Source organism: Oryctolagus cuniculus, chromosome 21, assembly GCF_964237555.1.
Source record: "Oryctolagus cuniculus chromosome 21, mOryCun1.1, whole genome shotgun sequence".
Lineage (NCBI taxonomy): Eukaryota > Metazoa > Chordata > Mammalia > Lagomorpha > Leporidae > Oryctolagus > Oryctolagus cuniculus.
In genome coordinates, this window is record NC_091452.1 from 30,960,071 (window position 1) to 30,973,311 (window position 13,241).

Consider the following 13,241-nt stretch of genomic DNA (forward strand, 5'->3'; position numbering starts at 1 on the left):
ACTTGTCTAGTATTTCCCAGACACTCGTGTCCCTGGAGCCCTTCCTGCAGCCTTGCCCGCAGGATGGGCAGGGACCTCGGCCAGCACCTCGCAGCCCCTGCCTCTCCAGTTCTGCCCCCAGCACGGTGACTGCACCAGCCCCATTAGCAGTGCCTTCCTCAGGGGCCTCCTGGGTGCCCTCATCTCCCCTGGAACAGGCAGAGCCTTGTGTAGGAGCAGCACAGTGCCCCTCGGCACTGATGATAGCCTCTGCTCTCTGTGCCTGCAGAGGGCAGCTGGGAAGTGGTCCCTCAGCTGCCGTGTGCCCTGCTCCTCTGCTGTGGAAGCTGCTGCCCTGGATGTTGTTCTAAAACCACACGCCCACCCGCTCGACTGCTGCTCCTTGGGAGTGCAGCTGGCCGCCCTCCCTTGCCTGCCCTGTTCCTGGGGAGGTGGGGCTGCCTCCTCTGCACCCGGGGACATTGGTGATTCCCTCCCACTGCAGCATCAAGAGACAGTAGCACACAGGGAGCCCGTATCTCTTTGGGCCAATCCTGGGTTGTCATCACGGTGATCACGGCTGGGATTCCCTTAGGTACAAAGCCCAGCAGCTTGTGAGCCAGTGAGTTGGCGGGGCAGCATGCCAGTGGCCGAGGTCATCCTGGCTGGGCTGCTCAGCGGTGTAGCGACTGCAGCTGGCTGGGGAGAGCTGGCCATGGCCTGACTTCCAGGAGACTTTGGCTGCAGGGACGTGGCCCAGGCCATTGATGTCCTCTCTGTTGGGCGCTGCAGGACAGGATGGGTCACTGAGCTGTCACATGGGCCAGGCCCCTGTGACGATACTGTGTGTGTGTCAGGGTCAGAGGTAGGGACACAGTGACCATTGTGTTACAGAGTATGAAGAGGGGCCTAGAGCAGCAAATTCACTCAGCCAGGGTCACCAGCCCTTAGGATTAGAATGTGGGTCTGTCCTCGGGAGCTGAGGATCTCCATTGTCGGGCCTCCCTCTCTATTGGACAGAAGTAGGCTGTCTCCCTCTTCTGTTGAAAAAGTGACCCCTCACACTGTGGACTTGTGTGTGGGGCTTGTGAGGGCTGCAGGCTGGCTGTAACCCCTGTGCAGTGCTCGTGGAGCTTGGAGGTCTGGCCTCGCTAGTGTGAGAAGAGCCCCTCGCCAAGTGCGAAGCAGAGGGTGCAGTCGGGTCAGCTCCCTGCTTCCTGCTCACATCCCACATGTGTCCTAGGCCCCCAGTTCTTGCTGTCAGCCCACCTGATACTGATGATACGTAGTTACCAGGCAAGGGACGAGGGCTCGGCAAGCTGGAACTGGGCCGCCACAAGGTCGCCATCGGCAGCCCCTGGTGTCAAAGATGCTGGAGTAGCAGGGCAGCCTCTGGGTCATGGGCCTCATTCTCGGCACTGCTCTGCAGCCCGTCCACGATGGGCCTGAGAGGTGATTCCCTCCCATCATAATGGTGCTGCTTGGACACTGGCTGCGGTATGACTTCAGCAAGACCCTCTGCCCAAGCAGCACTAAATCCATAACAGCAAATCTGAGTGAGACTAGTGATGGAACACACACACACTCCCAAAAACTGTAGTGCTGACGATTGAGCCTGCATTTTGTGCTCATTTACTGTGTGTCAAGCGCTGATTGAAGCTCTCTACGTGTGTTAGCCGTTTATTTATTTATTTTTTTTAACTTGACAGGCAGAGTTAGAGAGAGAGAGAGAGAAAGGTCTTCCTTCCGTTGGTTCACCCCCCAAATGGCCGCTATGGCTGGCGCGCTGTGCCGATCCGAAGCCAGGAGCCAGGTGCTTCCTCCTGGTCTCCCATGCGGGTGCAGGGCCCAAGCACTTGGGCCATCCTCCACTGCACTCCCGGGCCACAGCAGAGAGCTGGACTGGAAGAGGAGCAACTGGGACTAGAACCTGGCACCCATGTGGGATGCCGGTACCACAGGTGGAGGATTAACCAAGTGAGCCACGGCGCCTGCCCCCAGCCTTTTTAACCCTCATCACAACTCCGTGAAGTGGGCACTTCTGTCAGTGCAGTTTTACATGTGAGGAACCTGAAGTGTGAAGATTCATGGCATTTGCACAGGCTCTGGGAGCCAGGGAGTGACAGCAGCGTTCAGGGTCCTGGTTTCCAGCTTTGGGGAAACAACTTCATAAGCTCTGTTATCAGTTTGTTGTAATGTCTATTTTCTAAAATATAGTTACTCCCTTAGGATAAACAAAATACCTCCTTGAGGCAGGCATCATGGTACAGTAGGTTAAGCTCCACTTGGGGCGCCTGTGTTCTATATCTGAGTGTCTAGGATCAAGTCTTGCCTCTGCTTCTGATCCAGCTTCCTGCTAATGCACCTGGTGAGGCAGCAGATGATGGCCCAAGTAGGAGCCAGGCACTCCAATATGAAACGTGGGGGCATCCCAAGTAAAGGGCATGTTGCCCCTTCCCTAACCCTGTCCCCCTCCTCCCCCCATCCCTGCCCCATTTCCTTCTCTGCTGAACCAGACCCTTGCAGACTCCTGCAAAGCAACTGGCAAAACAAATGAGCTGCACAGGGTAGCTTGTGAAACAGATAAGGTGGAAGTTCCCAGAGGCTTCAAAGAGCCCCCTACTCTCCCACCACCTGCCTTCTACCTCCTCCCCCCATCCCCATCCCCTCCCTAACCAGGGGAAAACTCAGCTCTAGCTTGCACTGTGCGCAGTCTGTTCAGAAACTGCCACCACCTCTTTGCTTCACTAAGCAACCTGTCCCTGTTGAGGTCGGTCTCTGCCTTTTTTGGGAGTCCAAAGGCCAGAACCCCGAGCTGTTCCAAACCTAACAGCAAGTATAAGTATCCTACCTTTTCTGTGTTGGATCTCAGATATTATATCAAGAATAATATGTATTCTTGGAATGGGCTTCCCTCCTCTGTTTCTAGGCCCTTGGTCAGGGAAGTTGAGTTTCGCTCTTGGGAAGCTGAGCGGGCTTGGGTTTTGTCGTTGCCATCTGTACCCTTCGGTGTACCCCAGCTTCTCATTCCTGCCACCTTGCGCTTAGAGCAGGCCTCTGATTTGGCACAAGGTTTATCCCCAGGACCCAGTGCCACCTTCCGGCTTTGTGTGCAGGGAGTCTCTCCAGGCCCTCGCCCTGCCCTGCAGTCCACCTTGCTTGTTACTGCTCACCTTGGTGGCTCTTAATCCAGCCTCAGACTCAGGTAGGACAGGGTACAAGATTTGTGCTTTTCTCTGCCTGCCGCAGTGGGTCCCATATGCTGGAGGCAACAAGGCTCTTTGTTCCTAGAGGAGAGCAGCAGTCAGCCACTCCTGCCCTCCAAGCCAGCATTCCCAGGAAGGTTACCTCAGCTCTCTCCTCGCCCTGCCCTGCCCTGCCCTGCCCTGCCCTGCCCTGCCCTGCCCTGCCCTGCCCCGCCCTGCCCCGCCCCGCCCCGGCCCTGGGGTTTCTCTTGAACACCTGTGGAGGTCAGAGAACAGCCTCTCCTTTGCAGGTGACTCTGGGTCTGGAGACCCTTGTAGTCCATACCTGGCCTTTGCCAGCAGGCTGCGAACACTCGCTGCACTCCTTCCCGCCCGCGTGGTTGCTTTGTCCACTGCGTCTCTACGGCAGGAAGGCTGCTGAGCCTCTTCCCAACTCCACGGTCAGCGGCAGCGCGTCACCGTAGTGGGAACTTTTGGGCCACTCAAGTCAGCAGATGCTCAGATCAAGGCTCTTCTTTTATTCGCCCTGAGAGTCAACTGCTCCTCTTTGCCAGAACAGGAAATGGGCTTCCTCAAGGTCACCATCCCCAAAACCTGGTGTACGATGAGACGCTGGGAAACCCCAGGGCCAACGGGGGAAATCTGTGTCTTTGGCGAGTGGCGTGGGACCTCGAGACAGGCAGCTTGGCTCAGCAGCGTCATATGGGCTGTGTTCAGGCCGTCCCCGATCAGGGCATTTCCCAGGCCAAGGACGGGACTCATGCCCTGGGGAGGCCCACCCGCAGTGGAGGTAGTGTAGGTTCACACCGCCCCCTCTCCTTCCTTCTCCCCCTTCTTAGACCGCAGCCAGGACAGCACAGCAGTGGCGCTCTCGGACTCCAGCTCTACCCAGGACTTCTTTACTGAGCCTGCCAGCTCCCTGGAGGGCCCACGGAAGCCCTACACAGAGAAGAAGCCGCCCGCTGTCAATGCCCAGCCAGTGCCGACCGGTAAAGACCTTCAGGGGGCTGCGGAGGAAAGAGGTATGGAGCCCTGACTCAGCGCCTCAGCTGCTGCGCTGCCCCGAGGCAGCCCCGGCAGAGCTGAAGACTGCGGGCTCCGGAGTGGCTTCTCACCTCGTGCCTCCACCCGCTGCCCGAGACCGCGGTGGGGCAAGTTACTCCCCTCTCTGACCCTGCCTTGTTCTTCCTGTACGATGGCCGTGATCCCAGTGCCCACCCCAAGTTGTGAGGACTAAATGAGACAGCCCGGGGTGCTCACCCGGAGCCTGGTGCACCTCGTGTGCCCTGTGGCACTTGGCGTTGTTGTTATGACCCCTGCAGCCCAGCCTGGGAAGCCATGTCCATGAAGACAGTCTTGCCCTTTTTTTTTTTTTCTTAGTAAAAAGTTATTAAAAAAAAAAAGTCCTTGGACCCAGATGTCATAAATGTGTTTTCTTTTTCAGTCTGAATCATATCAGGCCTTTAGGAAATATCTCCCCTTTATGGGCAGAGGGCCCTGATCTGAGCCCTGGGTCCACCCAGCTCCTCTGGGATCCCAGTTCCCCCGTGGAGATCAGTGGCAGAGCGCCACCTCCGGGCTTGCTGGGAGCCCACAGGCAGGCTGGGGCCGCACTGCTGCTCTCAGGGTGGCTGATCGCCGTGGATTTGGAACACTTTCCTGGGTGTACAGGTGCTTGCCAGCCAGTAACAACGGCAACAACCCAAGCCCACGCGTGGCTGGCCTGTGCCAGGCCCTGCTGGAGCTCCTTTAGTCCTCCCAACCACCGTGGCAGGGAGGCACTCTCACTAGTCCCATTTTACAGGCGAAGAATCTGAGGTTCAGAGAGGGTCAGGAATTTGCCCAAGGTCTGTCTGCACCTCAGCCACTTCCCCAGGCTGCCTTTCCCGGTGGGCTGGGTGGACAGAAGTGGAACTCGTGATAACCTGTGTACACTGGGGCCTCGACCTAGCTCTAGGAAGTCCTGCGCATGCCTGAGAGCTCCCTGTAGGCGTGGCGGTAGGCCTCTGCCCACTCGCTGGCCCCTGCCAGCCTCCCCTGGCCAGCCTTAGATTGTGGTAAGGCCACAGCCCCTCTAGTTGAGAGATGGTATCCCCCGTAGGGTCAGGTAAAAAGGCATAGAACGGGGGACTTACCAGGTGGACTTACTGCACCTGTTGCCCATTGAAAGGTGGGTCACTGCCTTAGTTTCTCACCAGCCAGTCATGTGATCACTGCCAGTGTAGACATTGTGTAACCGACATAAACACTTGGTAGGAAGTTGGGACTGTGAAGGATAAAGGAACTGAACACCATCAACACTGACGCAGCACTTCCAGAGTTAGGAATGATGGTGTTTCTACCACTGGAGGAGCGAGGCCTGTCATCTGTGGTCTGTGGCCCCCCAAGCAGTAAACCGCTGCAGGTGCTGTGTGTCATCAGGGCCTCGCCCCCGCCCCCCAGTGTGGGCGAGGACTTGGGCAGAGGGCAGGCTGGGCTGAGGGCGGATTGGCTTTGGTCCAGCCCAGCCTGTGCAGCCCCTTCCCCTTTCCATTCAGAGCTGATGGTTGGAGCAGACCGTGTGTGGGGCTAGCCACTGGTAAAAGAAACTGGGAGAAAAACGAAAGCCACCAGCACAGTAGCTGGGAGGGCAGGCGCAGCAGGGAATGCATTCTGAGCCCGACCCAACAGACTGTGCCAGGACAGAGCTCCTCCAGGCCTGACCTTGATCCGCGGTGGTCTCCCTCACACCCTCCACTGGTTCCCAGTGGACATCACGGTCTCCAAGCAGGAAGGCAGGGCTGCAGAGCCCAGGCCGGCAATGAGTGTGTGCTCCAAGCGTACTCTACACCCCTTGTCCTCCAAGGTACCCTGGTGGGTAGCCCTGTCACCACGGTGGTTTCCTTCAGTGTTGTGTCGTAGCGGACAGGCCCTGCCTCGTACATTTTGTGTCCACTGTTGGTGTAACCTGTCCAGGTCTGTGCCAGGTGCTGGTGCTGAGGAGAGATGCACAGACCTGCCAGCCACACCCTCCTGGTGCAGGACACATGCCTCCTCCCACTGTGTCCAGCAGGTGTGAGCTGGCGGCTTGCTGAGGACTGGCCTCCTTCCATCAGATCTTCAGAACTGCTCTGTCCACCTGGTCTGTGTCATGGTGTCCATGGTGCCTTAAGCACAGAGGCTTCCCAGAGGGACTGTGGCCACTGGCTGCAGCCCAGCTTTGCAGGGGACAGGCTTTAAAGCTTGTCTAAAACCTGATGGTTACGACAGGAGCGATCTTTTTTTTTTAAGATTTATTGTATTTATTTGAAAGACAGTTACGAAGAGAGGTAGCGACACAGAGCGAGGTCAGGAAAGATTTTTTAAATAGACAAAGAAGTTGTACTTTTCACTGCTTAACACAGACCTACCCTATTAGTTGTTAGATTTTCCTTCCCCCAACCCCACATCATTCAGAGAGCAAAAGGGTAAAGCCCAAAGCAGACTCGTTGTTACCAACCTGTGCAGTCCATGCTGTGGACACTAGGCCTGCCCTCTTCCTGGTCAGGTGGTGAGCCTATGCAGGGCAAGGCACAGGGTGCTCGGTTGGTGTGGAAGAGGCCGCCCGAGAGGCAGTGGGCCATCCTGCCCAAGGAGCCCAGCTGCCTGCTGTTGGGCTCTCGTGCCAGGCCAGTGGAGTTAGGATACAGGGCCTCAGCAGTTGGGAGAGGGAGACTTGATGGCTTTCTGGCACAGCAGATTTTTACTTAACTTGTGTGTACCAAGACATGTAGCCACCTGGGGTTCAGACTCTTCCACAAGGAGGCCCGTAAGTTCGCTAGGCCATTGTAACCTCAGCCAGAGGCGTGGCTTGAGGCGCGCCTGTGCTCCACGTATGCTTGGACCAGGACCCGGGCTGGATGTGGCCTCTCCACTGTGGCAGGCCTCCGTGCTTCCTAGGACCTCTCAGATGGCTCCTGTGTTCTGCTGGCCTTGGTACACACCCTGTGGGCACTGCACACCAGTCCCCCTAGCCGGCACAGCCTGGGCCACAGCAGCCAGAGCATGCACTTGGCTTGCTTGTCATTAGGGGGAAGTCTTCACATCTGTCCACAGCTGGGGTGGAACTGGACACCCTGGCTGGGAAGCGCTGGGAAGAGCATTTCTCATCTTCTTCCTTCTGAAAGGGGGTGGGGGGTGGGGGGGAATTCTGGTGCCCTTGAGGCTCATTCCCAGGGGGAGTGGCATCTCTCCTGGGCCCCTCAAGTCACAGAGTCCCCTGAGGTGTTTTTCTGTTGTTGTTGTTAAAGTTTTTTGTTTGTTTGTTTGTTTGTTTTAATTTGACAGGTAGAGTTATAGACAGTGAGAGGTAGAGACAGAGAGAAAGGTCTTCCATCTGCTGGTTCACTCCCCAAATGGCTGCACTGGCTGGAGCTGTGCTGATCTGAAGCCAGGAGCCAGGAGCTTCTTCTGGGTCTCCCACGTGGGTGCAGGAGCCTAAGCACTTGGGCCATCTTCTGCTTTCCCAGGCCATGGCAGAGAGTTGGACCAGAAGAGGAACAGCTGGGACTAGAACCGGCGCCCATATGGGATGCCGGAGCTGCAGGCGGAGAATTAACCTAACTGCGCCACAGTGCCGGCCCCATTCCTGGTGTTTTTGACTAGATTTTTAAATTCTGGGACTACCCCTTTTATGTCTCCAGATACATATTTTGAGCCTCTGCCTTCTTTATAAAAATTGTGTTCTTGTGTACCTTTTTTTTTTTTTTTTTAAGATTTATTTATTTATTTGAAAGCAGAATTACAGAGAGAAAGGCAGAGAGAGAGAGATATCTTTCATCTGCTGGTTCACTCCCCAGATGACCACAATGTTCGGGGCTGGGCCAGTCTGAAACCAGGAGCCTGCAATTCCACCCAGGTCTCCCACATGGGTAGCAGGGGTGCAAGTACTTGGGCTGTCTTCCACTGCCTTACCAGACACAGTATCACAGAGCTGGATAGGAAGTGGAGCAGCTGGAACTCAAGCCGGCACTCATGTGGGATGCTGGCATTGCAGGCAGCAGCTTAACCAGCTGTGCCACAATACCCCTCCCGTGTATCTGTGTGTCTCTCTCTGAGCACTTAGTACCTTATTGAGCCCTCGGGGTGGAGGGCCTGTGTTGTCTCCCTGTTTCCCTGTTCCCCAGGCCTAGGGCCTGGGGCCATTGCCTATTGCTCACTGTTGTGTCGAGCCGCCCCGGGAGCATCCTGGAAAGCTGCATGTTTTTTTAATAAGGTGCTGGTGTGCCCTGTAAGACACCGGCTGCAGGACCCTATGCAGCCTCCTGAGTTCCCGTGAGGGGTCAGTGGCATATGGGGACCAGCCAGGCCCTCCTGGCACTCAGTCAGTCAGTCCCTTCCAAGGGTGGCATAAGGGGCAGGTCCCCTGCTGAGCTCTGGGCTGCATGGGAGCAGAGACACTTTCCATGCCCTTTCTCTGCAAACGCCACCCTAGAACGAGGAGGCCCAAAAGGGAAAGTGACACCGAGTAGAACCCTAAGAGATGAGAGCCAGCGGGCGAGGCAGGCAAGCTGGGAGGGCGGTGTGTCCATGGGAAGGTGGACACCGAGGGCCGTATTCCCTGTGCCTGGTGGCAGGGCGGCTGGGAGGCAAGGCCTGGCCATTGATAGGTGGCTGAGGGGAGACAGGAAGGGCTTGTTCTAATGACTTCCTCAGCATGCAGAGGGGTGGCTGGCCGGCTTATCACGCACTGTCATCCGCATGCTTATGCTTGGACTTGGCACAATGGGAACGTGGGGACCTCAGTCCTTGCCCACCCAGCCCTGCCCCAGCAGATCACCTCCGAGATGGGTGGTGCCGCCATTTCTCTTGCCTCCTCTAGTACCTGAGTCCCTAAAGAGCCGTAGGCAGAGGCTACCCCATCCTCACTGTTGCCCTCACCCTCGCCCCCGCCCATCCCCCCATCCCACCCCCAAGTCACACAGCTCCTCCTCCTGCGGCCAAGGAGCTTGCACAGCCTCAGGACTGACTCCGGGTCATTCAGCCCACTGCCACTGTCCGCTGCCAGGCCCCAGGCAGCCCGGTGGATCAGGCTGGTGTTCAGGTCCTGGGCTCGTGTCGAGTGCCTGGCTCGCACCCAGCAGCCGTAGCCCTGGAGAGCAGGTGTGGTGCTTTGCGAGCCCTTTCTTGGCAGTTTTATTCAGCTGTGGTGACGACGCCTGCCCTCTGGGAGCTGCTCCTGCATGCACTTGCACCAGCCCCAGAGGCAGCACAGCCTGTGCTGTGTCCCCCTGCAAGGGCCAGGTCCCAGCGCCCAGCTTGTAAGCCCCATTCTCTAACCTCTGGGCCCCTGTGCTGCGTGCCAGGCCGTGTGGCCACAGAGACCTCAGTCAGTGGTGGCAGAGCAAGCCCTGGGCCTCAGGCTTCCCGGTGCTGGGTCCAGTGCCCATCCAGCAAGGGCGCTGAGGCCTCAACCTGGGGTAACCTTGTTTTCTTTCCTCTCAGCTGTAGGGAAAACCGAGGAGTCCTTGGAGAGCACAGAGGGCTTCCGGGCTGCAGAGCCAGGCAGCCAGAAACCTGCTGGAGAGCCCCCAGCCTCTGCTGGCATACCCGTGAAGCCCCCGGTGTCTGTGCCCGCCCCATGGGACGGGAAGAAGAGAGGAGACCCTCCCGGAGAGCCAGTAGCCTTCCCGCAGGGGCTGCCAGCCGGTGCCGAGGAGCAGCGCCAGTTCCTCACGGAGCAGTGCATCGCCTCCTTCCGCCTGTGCCTGAGCCGCTTCCCCCAGCACTATAAGAGCCTCTACCGGCTGGCCTTCCTCTACACCCACAGCAAGACCCACCGGGTGAGTGGCTGTCGCCCACAAAGGGAGGAAGGAGCCTTGGACCTCTTCCCGAGGCGGGCAGGGCCGAGCCACATGGGAGCCTTGTGGCACAGACAGGTCTAGGGGGCAACACACAGGGACAGGAGAGGAGTGCTGGGGAGATGGGGTCAGTCCATGGAGTGGGCCAGGGGCGGCAGGGCCCTGGGTGGCAGCCAGGACTGGAGGGAGGAGCTGGGGGGCCACACAGGCTAGGGGATGGCCTGGGGGTGAAACAGCCACACGGAAGCTCTTAGCCCACGTTTGGGCTCCCTTGCCCAACCATTCATTGGTCCGCTCAGGCCTGCCACAGGACTCCTCTGGGTGACCCTAGCAGGCACGACACCGTCACCCTGCCCCTGGGCCTGCCTCCTGGGTGCAGCTGCTGTGGCTCCAGGCGGGGCTGCTGACAGCCTCCCCCAGCTCTTTTGGGAAAGCAGCAGCTGCCCAGGGGCTTCCCAGCCAGACCTCTGCAGGCGTTCCGCATTTGTGCAGAGAGTGAGGCCCCGGCAGGGACTGGTCCTGGGGCTGGCTCTTGTTTCCACAGCACCTCCAGGCTAGGGGCGCTGCATTCTAAGGGGGAGGCCGATTGTTACAAATACGCAATCCTACCATAAAAATGACAACACTGGGCTGTGTGGAGGGAGGGCTGGGGGTGCTGCTGCACCCCAAAGCATGAGTGGGGGACAACAGCAGACAAGGCCAGCAGCCCAGGGAAGTGGCCATCCTGGACCTGTCGGTGCACCAGTGTGGATGTGGCGAGCGAGGGTGGCTGTACCACCCACCTAGGTCTGGCTCTCCCAGGCTATCAGGCTTCCCAGAAGCCTGCTGGTCGCCACCCCCCGCCAACCTTCCCTGTGGATGTTTGAAGAACCGGGAAGGGCAGTTTGCAAGACATGGACCCCGGCTTGGCGCTGGGTATGTGCAGGAACTTAGTTCACAGAATTCTGTCTGGGGTACTGCACAGGGGCCCAGGAAGGTACTTGCTTGTGTGCCCGTAGTGACGGACATGCTTGTTCAGCATGGCACAGTCCTCAGAGCACAACAGGTGGAGCTGGCGTCAGCAGGCCGGCAGGGAAGGGCATCTCATCCGGGGCCTGATCCCAGCTTTGAGGCAAGGTGTGTGCCGGCAGAGGACAGAGAGGGCAGGCCCTGGCTTCCCCAGCTGCCTGCTGCTTGCCACTCATGCGGCCGCCACGCTGGAGCCTGGTCCTCTCACTGCCCAGCCTGCATGTGGCAGGGGCCTTCCCTCTGAGCCCCTGGCCTCCCGCACCCAGGCAGACTGGGTCTTAACAAACCCCAACCAGCCACAGCCTTGCTGCTGAAGCAGTCTGCCGGCCAGGGTCACCCCACCTCCGTGGCACCTCCTCTGCTTTGGGAACGTCCGCCTCCCTCACTTGTCTCAGTGGAAGGAACTCTAGGCGCCACCCCCAGGTGCCCTCTCCCTTAGGTGTTCCGCTGTTCTGACACTGCCTCGAGCAGCCAGGCAGCCCAGGCAGCTGTCGGCCCCTCTAACCCAGGACACCAGGCTTCAGTGCTGCGCTCAGCACCTCCCTGCCTGCTGTTGTGGGGTGCTTCTCAGAAGCAGGTGCTGAGATGGGGTGCATGGTGTTATTAGGAATGGTAGGACAGGGGTGGTGAGGCACAGGCTGCTGTCATGACAGCCTGCCCCTCCGCCCCTTACTTGATGCATCTTTAAGAGAACAAAGTAGTATTAATGTCAAAACTCTGGGAAAATTGCAAGGGAGATCACTACAGTGGTGCCATGCTAAGGCAAAGCCGTCCTGTGTCTGGTGTTTCTTCCAGCTCTTTTGGCCGTGCACTGTGGCCCTGCAGGTGGAAAGGGTGTGCTCAGGGTCACGTGGGGCTGGGCAGCCTCACCCAGGGCCTCACACACACCGCTGAGGGTGTCCACACTCGTGGTTTGCCATTTTGATCTTTCCATGGTGTCCTCCGGGTCCTCCTGGCCACTCTGTGCTGTCTGTGGGTGCCCCCAGTGGGGATGGAGGCCCCCTGGGGTTATCTGCACCACTGACGGTGCTGTCAGACCCAATTTCTGCTGGTCCTGCTGTTAGTCATGTTCCCAGGTTAGAGTCCTTGATTTTCAGAATTAGAGCGCTGGTCTTGACCCCAAGAGAACGTTCTCCCTACCCATGGCCACATGGCCCATCCACAGTTCTGTGCAGGGCCGCATGTGCCTTAGGTGGTCTCCAGGCCACTGAGCTCACCTAGGCCCTGCCTGCCTGCACCCTTGAGCTAGCTCTCACCAGATCCTTTGTGTGCCTTGTCCAGAGACCTGGAGGCTGGGCAGGGCTCCGTCCCAGCCTGGGATGGCAGCAGCTTGTCTGCAGATCTGCGGAACACAGCTCTCAACTGGCAGTGACTAATACAGACCCAGTAACTGGCAAGCAGTGACCGCTTTCCAAACACAGCTGTCTGGTAACGGGTACTTCCCACTGTGTGTGTCTGACAGCAGCACATCTTGTCATGAGGATCTTGCCCCTGGGTTTGGCAGCGGCATTTTTCTAGTGCTGCCTTGTGGCTTGGGGGCTAACTGGAATGTCTGATGTGTGTGTCTTCAGAGGGGCTCCCGTGGGCAGAGCCTGCTCAGGGCCGTATGGTTGGCTCCTGGTCCCTCAGGTCCTGTACCAACACCCACGGGTGAGACTGCTCATTTCAGAGCTTGTTCAGGCCTTGCAAAGCAGCTGCCGCCAGGACACAGGACACTGCTCGCTCAGCTGTTGGCAGAGAGCTCTTCGAATAGGGGAGAGGGTGTGGGTGTGGAGCTGGCCTCCCCTGGGCCCACATGCCAGTGGCGGGCACCCTTGGCAGCTCAGGCTCCTCCGTTGGCCAGGAATGACGGTGATATGCATGCAGGATGATTGTGACAAGGTGGGGGTCGGGCGCTCGGCAGGGCCAGCAGCTCACAGCCCTCCCTCGCCTCTGGGCTGGCCGTTGCCTCAGTGTCAGCATCTCCTACGGCTCCATACCCTCCATCAGGCCTGCTGGGAGACCCTTGAAGGCTCTCTGGAGCCAGCCTCCCACCCAGGTCTGGCTTTGCTGCACGTAAGTCAGTTCCCGATGGCTTGCACCCAGGGCCAGGGCTCCCAGACGCTCTCCACACCTTGGACAGGGAGGATCGCTGGTGCTGGTGGCCTCAGGGCCTTCATTCTAGCTCCCGTCTCACTTGCAATCTCTGGGACCACACTCCACACCAGGATCATCAGCCCATACTTGTGCA

General features: G+C 58.4%; 1 protein-coding gene across 5 annotated transcripts in view; it reads left to right on the forward strand.

The window, feature by feature from the left end:
• The window catches only part of CABIN1 (calcineurin binding protein 1), a 135,788-nt gene that overhangs the window by 76,028 nt on the left and 46,519 nt on the right, over positions 1-13,241 (forward strand). For 4 of the 5 annotated variants that reach the window (XM_051837084.2, XM_051837088.2, XM_051837085.2 and 1 more), the window contains exons 27-28: positions 4,025-4,207; positions 9,648-9,985. In XM_051837084.2, coding sequence (XP_051693044.2) covers positions 4,025-4,207; positions 9,648-9,985 — 521 coding nt within the window. The remainder of the gene's footprint in view (positions 1-4,024; positions 4,208-9,647; positions 9,986-13,241) is intronic. The other variant, XM_051837087.2, reaches the window with a different exon arrangement.